General features: G+C 39.6%; 1 protein-coding gene across 3 annotated transcripts in view; it reads left to right on the forward strand.

Annotated features, from left to right (window-relative positions):
* Positions 1 to 14,455, forward strand: part of ARHGEF28 (Rho guanine nucleotide exchange factor 28) — a 240,885-nt gene that overhangs the window by 43,893 nt on the left and 182,537 nt on the right. For 2 of the 3 annotated variants that reach the window (XM_084880890.1, XM_084880888.1), the window contains one exon: positions 665 to 708. In XM_084880890.1, coding sequence (XP_084737016.1) covers positions 676 to 708 — 33 coding nt within the window. In that variant the 5' untranslated portion in view covers positions 665 to 675. Of the gene's footprint in view, positions 1 to 664; positions 709 to 6,675; positions 6,694 to 14,455 lie in introns of those variants that run through there. The other variant, XM_084880889.1, reaches the window with a different exon arrangement.

The following is a 14,455-nucleotide window of genomic DNA, read 5'->3' on the forward strand; positions in this document are numbered from 1 at the left end:
GTTTGGTCGATTTGCATATTACGTTTTTATTATTATAGATAGTTTCTATGCTATACATCACATTTCCATAACTTATTTTATAACTGGAAGTTTATACCTATTTAACCCCTTTTGAATGATGCTGGCTCCTTTTCTTCTAAGCTGGAAGCTGGTTTCTGGGTGTGGGTGTCAGGGGCAGGCACACTGAGAGGCAGATGAGATGCATGCTGGGGAAGAAGTGGGTTGGCATGACAGGGGTCTGCATTCCCCCAGACTGAAATGTCTGGCCCTCTCTCAGGTTTGCCTTGTTCCGCCAAAAGTGGGTTCTGACCTCAGGGAAACCTGTGATCCAAGCGATTAATTAAGGTGAAACTTTCAACCTGCTTATTTTGACTTTTATTGTCTTTCTGAAATATAATTTCCATTTTGGGAGCAGTCAGTGGGATAATGTCAAGGGTGATAGATTTCCTTATGTGTGGAAATTAATACAAAATAAGAAAGAGGTTCTGTTTTATACAGGTAAAATCTTTTTTCTGTATTTTTATAATTTTGTGTCTGAAATTTTTCTGTCTAATGAGTCAGTCACTCCTCCTTCGGCAATGTGGATGCCTGAAGGCCAGGACACAGCTCTGTTGGTTGGCTAAATGAGGACTCCTGCAATAAACGCTCTTCTTCTTGTTTGCAGATGCGGAAGCCATGGAGCTGAGCTGCAGTGAAGTACCTCTCTATGTAAGTTCCTAAGCATTGGGCTTCAGGTTTAAGTGGCCCTTTCTTAGACTTGAGACCCATGTGACTGAAGTGGGGAGAAAGGCTTTGCTCATTATTGAGCTGAGGCTTTTGAAAAACAACACACAGTGCCACTGTCTGGTTTATTTGCATGAAGCCTTTTAAAACTAGTTGGCTCCTGGTTTCCAAGTCTGGGTTTTAATTATGTTTCCCCAAGTAACTTTTTTTTTTTTTTAAATTGGGACTTTAAAAAAAAAAAAAAAAATATATATATATATATATATATATATATATATATATATATATTTTATTGATTTTTTACAGAGAGGAAGAGAGAGGGACAGAGAGTTAGAAACATCGATGAGAGAATCATCGATCAGCTGCCTCTTGCACACCCCCTACTGGGGATGTGCCTGCAACCGAGGTACATGCCCTTGACTGGAATCGAACCTGGGACCTTTCATTCCGCAGACTGACGCTCTACCTCTGAGCCAAACCGGTTTTGGCTCCCCAAGTAACTTTTTAAAAACTATTAGTTCTGGGCTAAAAAATACTCAATTCATTCCTATAGATAATTTTTGAACATATTGTTTTATGATAATATCCTGATAACAGCCAAGAACGTGTTCCGTGTGTGTTTTTTTGGGGGGAAATGTTCAGTGATAATTGTGTCAGTTAAAAGCATGAAATAGAAATTCAAAGGAAAAGTGCTGGGATATATACATAGATTAAGTGGGGGATCGGGTGACAGAGTTTCCCCATGAGATTCCTGGTCAAGGTGCCTTCTGGGTTGAGGGAGGATTCTGTTGTTGAGAACAGATACTGGGTGTAATAGGGAAGAGATGTGATTGTCTAGTCTTACAAAATGGCAGATGGTTTCCTTCTCTCCATCTTCCCTTTTCAAGCAAAACCTCTTTTCTTGGAACCTGTGTTGATGGGGTGTGAGGAGGGATGTGTGTAGGAGGGCTGCTTTTTCAGATGGCCTTTGAGTTATTCTCTCATGGAATACAGCAAGAGTACAGGATCTAGCATAAAGAATCTGACCTCAGTTCAGATTAATCCTTAATAGAACAATATCAAGGAATTGGAACAAGTTTAATCAGAACCCTTAGTCAATTAAAATATATTAATCTACTTTCTCATGTCACACTTTAATACCCTCTCTCTCAATCCTTCTCCACTCTTACATGTATCCCACTGTATTCTCTGAAGAAACACTAAGTGATCAAATAAATGGATGCCAAAATAATACCCCCTCTGCCCCCCCATTCCTGGGTTACCCAATAGTCTATAGTATTCTCTTTAGGTTGTGATTTGCAGGTCATAAAATGTGTCTATAGCCAAGACTGGTTTGGCTCAGTGCATAGAGCGTCGGCCTGCAGACTGAACGGTCCCTGGTTCGATTCCATGTACCATGGTTGCAGGCACATCCCCAGTAGGAGGTGTGCAGGAGGCAGCTGATCGATGTCCCTCTCTCTTCGATGTTTCTAACTTTCTATTCCTCTCCTTTCCTCTCTGTAAAAAATCAATAAAATATATGAAAAAAAATGTGTCTATAGACAGTTAGGCTTGGCCCAGCCATAATTAAAGATTTAAAAAAAGACTGCTCAAATGCGAAATTGTAAAGTACCCCAAGTTTTATTTAATTATTTATTTTGTACTTGCTTCCTCCTCAGTTGTATTCATTCCACTCTGCTTCCCTACCTAAAACCAAATAAACAAATCCACAAACCTAATCCTGGTAGAAAACCTTGTGATTGGTCAACATACTGGTGTAGCTATATTGAATTTAGTCCTATAGATTATGACCAGACTAGGGAAGAGTCAGTTAACGTTGCCTAAGGAGAAAAGAGAGTTAAAAAGACCAAACAAACATTTTTTTCCTAACTGTCATATAATATATACTGATTGGAATAAAATGAAAAATAACTTAGTGTTAAGAAAATAAATCACTCATAATCTCGCCCCCTATAAATAATGATATGTTAAAATATTAAAATATTTTATTGCCCTAGCCAGTTTTGCTCAGTGAATAGAGCATTGGCCTACAGACTGTAGGGTCCTGGGTTCAAATCTGATCAAGGGCACATGCCTGGGTTGTGGATTTGATCCCCAGGAATGATATAGGCAGCAAGTAAACTGGCTTATAGCTAACTAGTGGCCTGGAGCATGGACTCATGCACATTAAAAGGAAATTAATTAGAAAATATATTTTAATATTGTTATTTGCCCTTTCTTTATAATAGAAGTGTCAACCAAATTCATGATTGACAATGACAGATCAAAACACATGTGTGTGATTGGCACCAGTGAGACCTTTATATGCATCGCCCATGCGCAAGTCAACATTTATTTTTAAATTGCCAGTATGCGTTGTATGTACTGGCCGGTCGGTTGGTTGGATGGTCAGTTGGGCAGTCGGATGGTCACTTAGCCTTTTAGATATATAGAGGATTATTGAGGCATGTGAGTGCATAGCAGTGCCACAGCCTGTTTATACCCAGGTTTCTAGAATGCTGGGTGGTGTTCCTATGATGGCTGCTCTTTGTGGTGGTTAACTTAGGTAGATAAAAACCTATTAACCCCAGAATGTTTGTGCAGAAAGAAGGTACAATAGCCATCAAAACTCATAAGTGGGACTAAGGCAGCAAGGGCTCTCTTCAGAAGGGCTCCTTGGTCAGAGCACCAGAAATAGCCTGGAGTGGAAGCCAATGAAATCTTGCCCTTAGCCATTAAGGTAGACTCTTCAAATGAAAGCCATTAAAAATCAACCAACCAGCCTGGCCAGTTTGGCTCAGTGGTTGAGCATTGACCTATGAACCAGGAGGTCCGGGTTCTGTTCTGGTCAGGGCATATGCCCAGGTTTCAGACTCGATCCCTAGTAAGGGGCATGTAGGAGGCAGCCTATCAAAGATTCAATCTCATCATTGATGTTTCTGTCTTTCTCTCTCTCCCTCTCCCTTCCTTTCTGAAATCAATAAAAATATATTTAAATAACAAACAAAAAAACACACATTAGTATATTTTATTAATTCTAAAGCACATTTTTTTTCCTTATTTTTATATCTGTGAAATTGAGATCTCCTACACTGTGCAACCTGGCAGAAGTCATGATGTAGCTGTTATTACCTAAGCATGTGTGACCTTGGTCGCATGGTTTATATTATTCTCACTTCAGAATAGTTATGCACTTTGCTGGCACAACATGAGTTAATTGCTTCCAAAATTACTTCACCATGGTTTGGTATTAAAAGGCAAGTTACTGTGTGTATACAAAGACATGGAACCAGCAGCATGATACATGATGAAATCTATATAAGTCAAAACAAAATTCTAACATAAAAAAGGGCAGTTTTTCTTCTAGTGGCATATAAAATGCATATTATAACTGATGGCATCTTATATTAATTGTGTATATTTTATATGTACATAACTGACTCTAATTATATATAGGTTGTAACCTGATTTTTTTCACTTAACATTTTATGCCAATATTATTATAGATTGACCTAAGCCAATTTGACCATTTGGCCTCATCAGTAAGGAGGTCAGTGAGGGTTATATTATAATGAAAACAAGACTTAAACCAATTCTGTTGAATAATTAATATGTAAACAGACCAGACACAAAGGCTGTGTGCAGCAACTGGTTCCTGTATCTTGATGCAAGCCTCCTGTCTGCCCATGGCCCTCGGAGGTTGAATAAATATGCACGTCTAGTTTCTCCCAGCTTACTACAATCTGGTTTATAAATCCTTACTATTGAAAAATTCATATTTATATTCATATTTTATTTAAAAAAAGCAAAAAGAAGAAATTAAAACTATGTTTAACCCTGTCATCGATTATAAGCATTATTTACTTTCATTTTTTTCTTCCAGAATTTTATCTATATTTGTGTAGAATTTTATCGAAGGTTCTTTTGCATTTATTTAGATGATGTGTTTTCTTATTTGACATTGGATCTCTTAATTTTGATGCTTTCAAGTACTTCTACCAATCCCATTTCGTTGTTCTAACGGGTTCCTTTGTAAAAACAAATTAACATAACACTGGAAAGAACATAATTTAGGTAGGACCCAAACAAAACTAGAAATTGTAAGGAGTTATAACATTGAGATGATATCTTAAAATTAAAAAACTATTAAGCATAATAATTGTATGGTAATGAATTGGAAAGTCTCAGTAAGATAGGCTTTAAAAATATAAACTACAAGATTTATCTCAAAGAGGATTAAATCACATTTTTAGAACAGAGGTCATGAAGTAAAAAAAAAAAACTTGTTAGAAATTATTCCCCAACTTCTATTTTCCCTTCAAAAAAAGCACCTCATTCAGATGGGTCCTATCGGTGATATTTTGTTTAATTTTTTGGCTTTTTATGGCAAACATTTTTCCCCCCTCACGTTTTTTGGCAAATATTTTTGTTTGCTTGTCTTCAGGAAAGAGACTCTATCTTAATATGGGGGATGCAGGGATATTCCTGAACTCAGCCCCAGACTCACTCAAACTTCGAAAATGAACTGTGATGATCCACTGCGTTGCTATTGCGGGAGAAGAGAACACTGCACTCTGATAAATTAGAGAAGAAGCAGGGATTGAAAAGATTGGTAGCCAGGAGTTTTATAGTATCGATCTGCAAACTTTAAGGATGTGAACACTGCAAATCCAATTTTCAGCCTCCGAGCAGCTTCCTGTATCTGTACTCCAAGGGGCAAAAATGAGTAGTTCTGGAGGGCCAAGCTATTTTTTTCACAATAGAAAAGATACAGTCTTTGCCTGACTGGCAGAGCTCAGTGGTTGAATGTCTATCTATGAACCGAGAGGTCACTGCTCAGGTCCCAGTCAGGGCATATGTGTGGGTTGTGGGCTCAGTCCCCAGTAGGGATGTGCAGGAGGCAGCCAATCCATGATTCTCTCTGAGATCAGTTCAGAACTGCTGTGACTAAAACAGAGGAGTTCTTTCTTAGGAAATTGTTGCTTTCCAAGGCTTCCCCACCCCTTTTTTTTTGTCAATTGGAATAGTTTTATGTTAAGTGATTATTTAAAGAATACTCATTATTGAAAAGAAATAAAATTGTTAAGAAGAAAGTTAAAGATCACCTGAAATTCTATGCATCATTTCCTATCCTTTTTGAATTTTGTGTTATTAACTTCATAAAAGTCCCCCAAAAAAGTATCTTGCTTTATTTAACCTCTCCCCGCCCTCCATGGCGTTTCATTTCTGCTATCTCACAAGTTCTGGTGAATATAAGCACTGAATCCGTGGAGATTTTATAACATCTGCACAGGGTGTGTCTGTGAACCCTTGCTGGTGGGTCCTCGCTCTCTTCCACCCGTCAGGGGTGTTAATTGTAGCAACTGCCTGAGACCAGTATGATCATTTCTTTCTCTGGAAACTGCAAATTGTGTAACCACGTGGGCAGAGGAGTTTTCACTTCAGTAGCTTGTTGCCAGCTGGATCTGAGCTGTTTTCCCCGATTCCCTGAACATTTTTATGTTTATATTATTCTTTTATTCTGAGTCACAGTCTCCTGCTGTTTGGTCCCGAGAATATTGGTTGCTGCTGGGCTCATTGTATATATGAACTGAAGGCTCAGTCTGATGTTTAGGGAGCCGACTAGCACTTTCAGTAGCTGTGCTAAACTCTCCCATTCAACCTCTTCTATTTCTGGGGCTTGGCATGGTTTTCTTGAATCCTCGGCCAAGGGCACTCCTCATAGTCCCAGCCTTCTGGGGAGAGGGCCCAAGGACAGGTTCCCAGCCGGTTTCCTAGCCCAGAGAGGCAGCTTCCTATTGAGGCGGTAAGTGACTGAGTGGCTTTGTTCTGTGTTCACCTGGCAGACGCCTCCTTCCTGATTCCTGCAAATCTCTCCGGCTTCTGGTTCCTGTTGAAGGAAATCCTGTTCTCCAGCTGCTGCCCTTCTCTGCTGTGGTTGTGCGTCCCCGATAGGCCCCTGTGACGGCCACTCTTGGCCGTCAGCTCAGGGTATTAGTACGTGATCATACCTTCAGACCTTTGCAGATGCGGAAATGAAGGTTTCCAGAAGCAGTGACTTATTTGATCAAGTTAACTCAGCTGGTTTGACACTCAGGATTTTTAAATGCTGTTAGAAGCCGTACATTTATTATTTACTAGTGGCCAGTGCATGGATTCATGCACATTGAAAGGAAATTAATTAGAAGGAATATTTTAATATCGCTATTCGCCCTTTCTCTATAATAGAAGTGTCAATCAAATTCACAATCAACAATGACAGATCAAAATACACATGTGCAATTGGTGCCAGCAAGAGCTTTATATGTATCACGCATGTGTGAATTAAATTTTATTTTTAAATTGCCAGTGATGTCATATGTACTGGCTGGTCATTCGGTCAGATGGTTGGATGGATGTATATAGATTTTTTATTTTTTTTTTGTACAGAAAGTGATTAGTAGATCCCACAATGAGCCTGGGGTTTCGCCATCTTCACTGGTTAATGAAAATGACTTTCTCCATTGTGCTGGCATCACAACACTCTTGAGTACCTGGTCAATTTCCCATTGGCCAGTTACTCAAGGATGTCATTTTGTCCTTTCCTGCCCTGCACTGTCCCCTGAGCTTTACAACATAAAGAATGCTGCCACCCTGGACCTTAAAGTCTCTCATTTGTTTCACATTATTTGTCCTGGTAGAGGATGCTGCCTGCAACTAAGTCTGAGCAAGCCCTGACCCTCTAAAGCTCATTTGCTCACCAAAATTCTGGGCCCAATGACTTGATGATCATTTTCCCCATCAAGTTCTCCAGCTCAAGTGAGTGGAAATTTTATTAACTCAGGTGTCAGAGGGTGTGGGTAAAGGTTTAAATACATGTCGATAATTATGGTTTTGAGAATGGAATCAGGAGGGGCTTTTACCTGAAATAAACTTGCAGATCACAAGTTTACTTTGTGCAAATTTGTTTTTAGCATATTATATCAACATTAACCATGTCTCAACTTAAAAAAAGAGCGGCCTGTGCAACTCAACTAATTGCCACCTGCTGGGAGGTTTCCATTGTGCAAGCTGGGCTGGCTGAAGCTGGCTCTTCTTGGTGGCTCTTGCTTTCTGCTCACTTACCTTGACCCTTTTCTACTGTCTCTGCCTGGTTTTGCTTTTACCTTTTTGCCTTTTCTCCTTTTTTTCTGTTGAGGGGGCAAATGAACCTCAAAAACATGGCATGCTCTAGCCACAGAGCAGGAGAACCATGGGAGCTCCTTCACGCTGCTTGGTCAGCAGCCGCCAGATGTCAGCTCCTGGGAAGTCTGAGCTCCTTCGCTGCTGCCAGAGATTGCTTGATGGTTCTGGCAGGAACAGAGGGGAAAAACCACTTCTCAGACTTGAACAAAACCTCGGACTTAGAGATGTTATATAAACCCTCCACTGACTTCAAACCTGTCCAGAATCTTAAAAAAACTGTACCTCTTCCTCTCAACACAATGGCACTTTATAGTGTCCCCTTCTACAGTTACCAACGAGACCATAGACTCCTGACAAAAGGCCTGAGGGGAAAATGTACAGCTCCAGGAAACCGCAGGCAGCATGAGCCCAGTATCCATCTTTAAAGGAATTCCTTTGTGCCTGGGGGCTGTGGGTATAGAAGTACCAAGTGTTCTTAATATCTTATTGTCCCGCTTCCCAGATTTCAGTGACAGTCACACAGTTTTGGGTAATATGTAATCCTGTATTTTTTTTTTTTTAAACACAGAACTTGAAGTAACTGACATTTGTTCTATTTGAGTTAAAAAAAATATTACCATCTTAAGCAAGAATTTTAGGCATGGTGGGTATAGGTCAGATTTTTGTCTGGGAGAGCTGTAGAAGAAATAAGATGTGATCCAGTGAAAATGTTTTATTAACACACTAGAGGCCCGGTGCATGAGATTCATGTACTTGGGTGTTGGGGAGGGAGGGTCCCTCAGCCCAGCCTGCGCCCTCACAGTCCCAGTCTGGGACCCATTGGGGGATGTCCTCCTGCCGGCTTAGGCCAGATCCTCTTGGAAATTGGGCCTAGGCTGGCAGTCAGACATGCCTCTCAAAGTCCAGGGCTCTTGCAGTCCAGGACCCCTTGTTCCTTATTGCCTAACTGCAGAGGAGGTGGGAGAGCCTCCACCACTGCTGCTGCACTCGCCAGCTGTGAGCTCGGCTTCTGGCTGAGTGGCGCTCTCCCCTGTGGGAGCACACTGACCACCAGGGGGCAGCTCCTGCGTTGAATGTTTGCCCCTGGTGGTCAGTGTGCATCATAGTGACTGGTCGTTCCGCCATTTGATCAATTTGCATTTTAGGGTTTTATTATATAGAATTCTATAAAGGCAGCTTTCATGAAAGGTGTGACATATAGTTATGCATTATCAACAATTTCTTCTGCTCATCCCCAAGGCTGTGTGTGTGTGTGCTGAATAATTTATTTCTAATTCCTGCATCCTTTTCATCTCCATAATTTAATGCAGTCCGGCTTTACCTTGTTCTATTTCATGAAGGTTACATCACTTATTTTGCTCTTGCTCAATCCAAGGTGTCTTTTTCTTAAATCCTTTAGTTGCATTGTACTATTCCAAGCACTAAGGATATAGCCAAGATGGAAACAGACAAGGTTCTAGGACCCCATTCTCCCAGAACCCACTTGAGAATGGAGAGATGGACAATAACATAGGTACACAAATAAAAACAGAAGGACTTCAGATAGTGGTATATTTTAGGAGAGTACAACAGTGTGATATGGTAGAGAATGTGTGGGAGAGAGTAATTCTATAGAGTGGGAGTCAAGATCCCTGGAGAGCTTTCTATTATAGAAGAAGGATAAGAAACAAAGGCCCTAAAGTAGGAATAAACTTAATGTATTTGAGGGGCAGCAAAAGGCCAATGTGGCCAGCGCATCATGAGAGAGGAGACAGGTCCCAGAGGTGGGCAAAGCTAGATCATGGAAAACTTTGTGGCCAAGGTAATGAACTGAGAAATTAGGGGGAGTCTAGCGGGGAAGCTGTCTGATCTGATTTCTTATTTTAAAATGTACTTTTGGTGTCCTGCAACTCTGCTGGTTCTCTTTGAGTTCTTTCTTTGTCTATTGAGCTTTCTTCTCGGCGTACGTGGGTGTTCCCCAGGGCCCACTCCTTTCTCCTCTTTCTAGGAGAGCTCATCTCTCCTTGTTTCAACCATGGCTCCTCCTTGAAGGCTCGCCTCCTGACCTCTGTCCATGCGGCATCTTTGGTTTCCAGCTGGTCTATTTGCTTTCTATTCAATTATCCAGCCTTAGCTTTAAGTCCAGACTGCTAAATTAAAAAAAAGTTCTCTTCTAAAGCAACCCCTTCCCTAATTTCCTGGTGCTGGTTACCATACCACCATTCTCCCAGGCAACCCGGGTTTGGATATGTGTTTTCATAATTGCTCCATTTCTTTATTCTCTGTAGTTGATCAGTCATCAAGATGTGTTGACAGACATGGCTGTCTCTTTTCTCTCCTCTGCCAGTATCCTAATTTATCTTTGGATCTCTGCCTTTAGCATCCTCAGAGTTGCCATATTCTCAGATTTTGGAAACACTTTATTCTCCCCGTTCAATATTGGTTGCCCCCCTACATTCATCTCTTATTTTGTAGCCATTCATGTCTCTACATTAGTAGGCTTTCTTCTCTTATCTGCAGGACTCTTCCCAAGATGCTCTAGTTCCATAATCAGGCCTGTTGCTAAGGTAGGAATGGGACAGCAGGTTGTATCTAGTTTATGACACTGGAAAGCTGTGCATTTGGTATTTCCTTGGCAATTTTCTAAGGCTTGATTACACTTTATGGGTTAGTTCATCATTTTGAAATCTGCTTAGCAACAATCAGGATGTAGTTCTACCCCGTTGTGTCTTGGGAATAGCCTGTGGGATGAAGGGCTGGGCTTTCCAAAGCCAAGGATAATTCAAAGAGGGTAACAGCTTCCTGCTTTAAAAAATGGATTATAATTTAAAAATTAAAATGCCATTTAGTAATAACAGCATGCACATTTTAGTAGGACAAAACCATTTGGAGCAAAGTAAACACCTGGGTCCAATGAAATAGCTTGAACATGAAACATTTCTAATAAATCTGTCATATGCTAAACACTGTACAGTACAGTATACTCTTTATTGATTCCTCATTTAATGTTAAAAAAAAACAACCCTGTGAGGTAGGAATTAGCCTCAATTTATAGATAATAAAATTGAGGTTCAAAGAATTGGTTGGTATTCCTTCATCAGCATTTATCTATTTGGGCCAAGAACTGTGATTGGCATAGTGAGGTTGGCCATTCAGCTGAATTATGTTGGAACTTGGAATTTAACCACCGATCAGTCCAGGGTGCTCTCATGTATTCTGTAACAGTCCCATGGACACAAAGTGTTACCCTTTGTTATATCAAAATACCTGGTGTAGCCAGCCGGTATGGTTCAGTGATTGAGCATCAGACTATGAACCAGGAGGTCATGGTTGGATTCCTGGTCATAGCACATACCTGGTCATAGCACACTAGGCTCCATCCCCAGTAGGAGGCATGTAGGAGGCAGCCAATCAATGGTTCTCTCTCATCATTGATGTTTCTATCTCTCTCTCCCTCTCCTTTCCTCTCTAAAACCATTAAAAGTATATTTTTAAAAATACGTAGTGTAATGTTCAGTGCACTGTAGACTTTCAGTAAATTTTTGCTGATTGAATTTCTGCAGAATCATTGACTGGGAGGCAAGCTTGCTCTCTGATCCTTCATAAGAGCACTCCAGATAATGGCTGTGGTCATTGTGAGGGAGGGCCCTATTGACAAAACGTCTGATGCTAAAGATGCTTGGGCACACCTGTGACATTGGATAAACTCTTTGCATCATAAGCTCTAGCCATACTCTCCTCCTCTCACTTCTTCATAAATGTCATACTTTTTTCCTCTCAAGGTCCTCTAGGCACTCTACTTTTATTTGAGAGGGTTTTGTTTTAATGTTTCATCTGTTAAGCTTGTAAATACCAGGCAGGACAGCAGAGATTTATTTTTTTTCTGTTCATTGACTTTTCAGTGCCAGTTCAGCACCATGCTCAGTGAATACTTGTTGAATGAATACACAGTTCTATTTAGTTCCATTCAATAAACTGTTTCAGGTTCATCCTGGAGCACAATTTAGTTTTATTGTTTCCTCATTTCTCTCATATTGTGTATGTTTTCCCAGCAGGTATGTAACTATCCCTTATTTTGGGATGGGACAGTCATGTTGGCTTTTGGTGCACTAAGGGTGCTCAGAGTCCGGAGGATGGCCAAGCAGGAGGTGGCTATCTGCACAAAGGTCAGGAAATTGGGAGGTTTCAGGGGAATATGTTCTAGGGTTTTATTTTTAACTAAACTTTGAAGGTACTATATGGAAGATGTCAAAATTATGCAACGAAAATTAAGGAAGTTTTTGTGGGATAGACAGTTCCTATCTGAGAATTAGAATTTAACAATGAGAAAGTTCTGATAAATAGTAGGGAGTGAAAAGCTTACCTTCTCTAATAGAAGATACTTGAAGAGTCCCTTAACTCAGGAAAGATGATCTATGACCCATATCACATGAACTCCCCTCTGGCATTATGTACTAGTATCTCCCAATTCTCATAGTTGCTATGCTCCATGTCTTTGGGGGCAAATATTTTTGCCACCAGTTTAGAACACCTTGTTGTGCTCTACAAAATGTTCTTAGACTTTAACTATTTTATTAGAATCACACTACTAGTTTGCAGAGGAAGTGAACTTAGAGATGTTAGGTGACTTCCCATGAGTGCATTCGTGCATGCATTCATTCACATGACAAATTTTATGTGCCAAGTACTAAGTGAGATATACAGGCAGGAACAGATGGAGGTTTTGTGGGGTCTGCAACTTATGCAATTTGAAGGATTCCTTTTCAGGAAAGGAATACAAAACTATAAATACAAAGTTAGATAAAAAGTGAGCATATTGAGAAATTATAAAATTTTAAGAAGATGACAAATTCCATAAACATAAAAAGTATTCTCAACTCAGCTTCTTGTATTCCTTTGAGAACAGATTACAAATCCACCGAAAAAAAATAAAATGATAACTAAAGCATTTATTTTTAGCAGATGATTTAATAAAGTTGCATCATTAAAGCATTAATCCATTTAAATGTCCTTGGCTACCCATAAATTAGATTAAGAATATTTGTAGGTCAAACAGGAATCACACATTTTCACATTTAAACTCATAAAATGTTATATAAATGGGGTACTGCATATTTTAGTAAGGCACTGAAAACATTTTGCATGAATCATAATATAAAAATATCACAAGGATTAGTGAATCAAGTATGAGCTGAATGACTTTTGGGGGGTCTGAGATTAGCTTTCATAATAATGCAGTTGTCTGCTTTTATTTTGAATTGTGACTTTTATGGCTCTTTACACCTATTTTTCATTAATGTTTTGGAAAAGTTACATATGAATGAAATTATACTTTAGCTGGAGAGTGCCCTCTTTAATAAAACTCAATGGCAAACACTTTTGCTAATCACACTAACATGTTTGCACTCAGATTTTTATATACTGGATTCATTTGAATTGGAAGAAGCCTATATTTCCTTGTGTATTCTTGAATTTTAAAAAGGTATTTATACTTGGGTGGAAGAGAATTAAAAATGAAAATAGATGATATTGTGTCAAAACCACTAACTGAATTTAATTGTAAGCTTTCCCCCAGGCAAAACGGGGAAGAAAATAGGCCAAATTGTGGTGAGTGTGAGTTGATAGATGACAAGTTGTCAGTGGAATTTCTGTAGGGAACTGCCACAGAGCTTTCAGTGGAAGCTGGGATGACTGGGAAGAATAATCAGCCATCAACTTGTGTGGAGGCTTTGATTACAGAATGGGTATACAGAATAATTTCTGAAGCATTTTTGATGGCAGAGACTTGAAAGCACCTTCAGCTCCCACCAATGAGTAGATAAACGATGGCATATTCTTATATGCAATTTCCTCTCTCCCATCCTTAACCCCTGGCAATCACTAGTCTCTTCTCCACCTCTATCATTTTGTCACCTCAGAAATGTTTTGTAATGAAGTCACAAAGCATGTGATCTTTTGAGAATGGCTTTTTTCACTCAGCATAATGTCCTGAAGATCCATCCAAGTTGTGTGCAGCAGCAGCTTGTCCATCCTTGTTGATAAGTAGTATCCCATAATATGGATCTACCACACTTTAACCATTCAACTATTGTAGGACATTTTTATTGCTTTCAGGTGCTCACTATTGTAAATAGAGCTGCTATTAACAGGTATATAGGTTTTTGTGTGATCATATTTTCATTTTTTATGGGATAAATGTCCAGGGATGCAATTGTTAGGTTGTATGGAAAGTGTATGTTTAGTTTTTAAAGGAACCGACAGACTAATTTCTACAGTTGTATCTTCATCAACAATGCTTGAAAGATCTAAAGTCTTTGCATTCTTGTCAACATTTTGCATTATCAGTATTTTTAAAGAATTTTAACTTATTGATTTGCCAGGATTTTTGGCCTGAATTTGATAGGAGACTGATTGCATGAGGTACTTTGATTACCTTTTTTTCTATGAGTTTTTCTTTGTTTCTGTCTGACATGCTCAATAAGTGTAATATTAGGCTTTGATACCCCAAAGTGAAGAGTGCTTATCAGTGTCCTCAGGAAGGTCACCTTTCAACTCACCAGAAGCTATTTAATCACTTGGGTTGGGGTTTATGACTGCCAGCAGGTTCAGT

The sequence above is a fragment of the Pipistrellus hanaki genome (assembly GCF_964339955.1).
Source record: "Pipistrellus hanaki genome assembly, chromosome: 4".
NCBI lineage: Eukaryota > Metazoa > Chordata > Mammalia > Chiroptera > Vespertilionidae > Pipistrellus > Pipistrellus hanaki.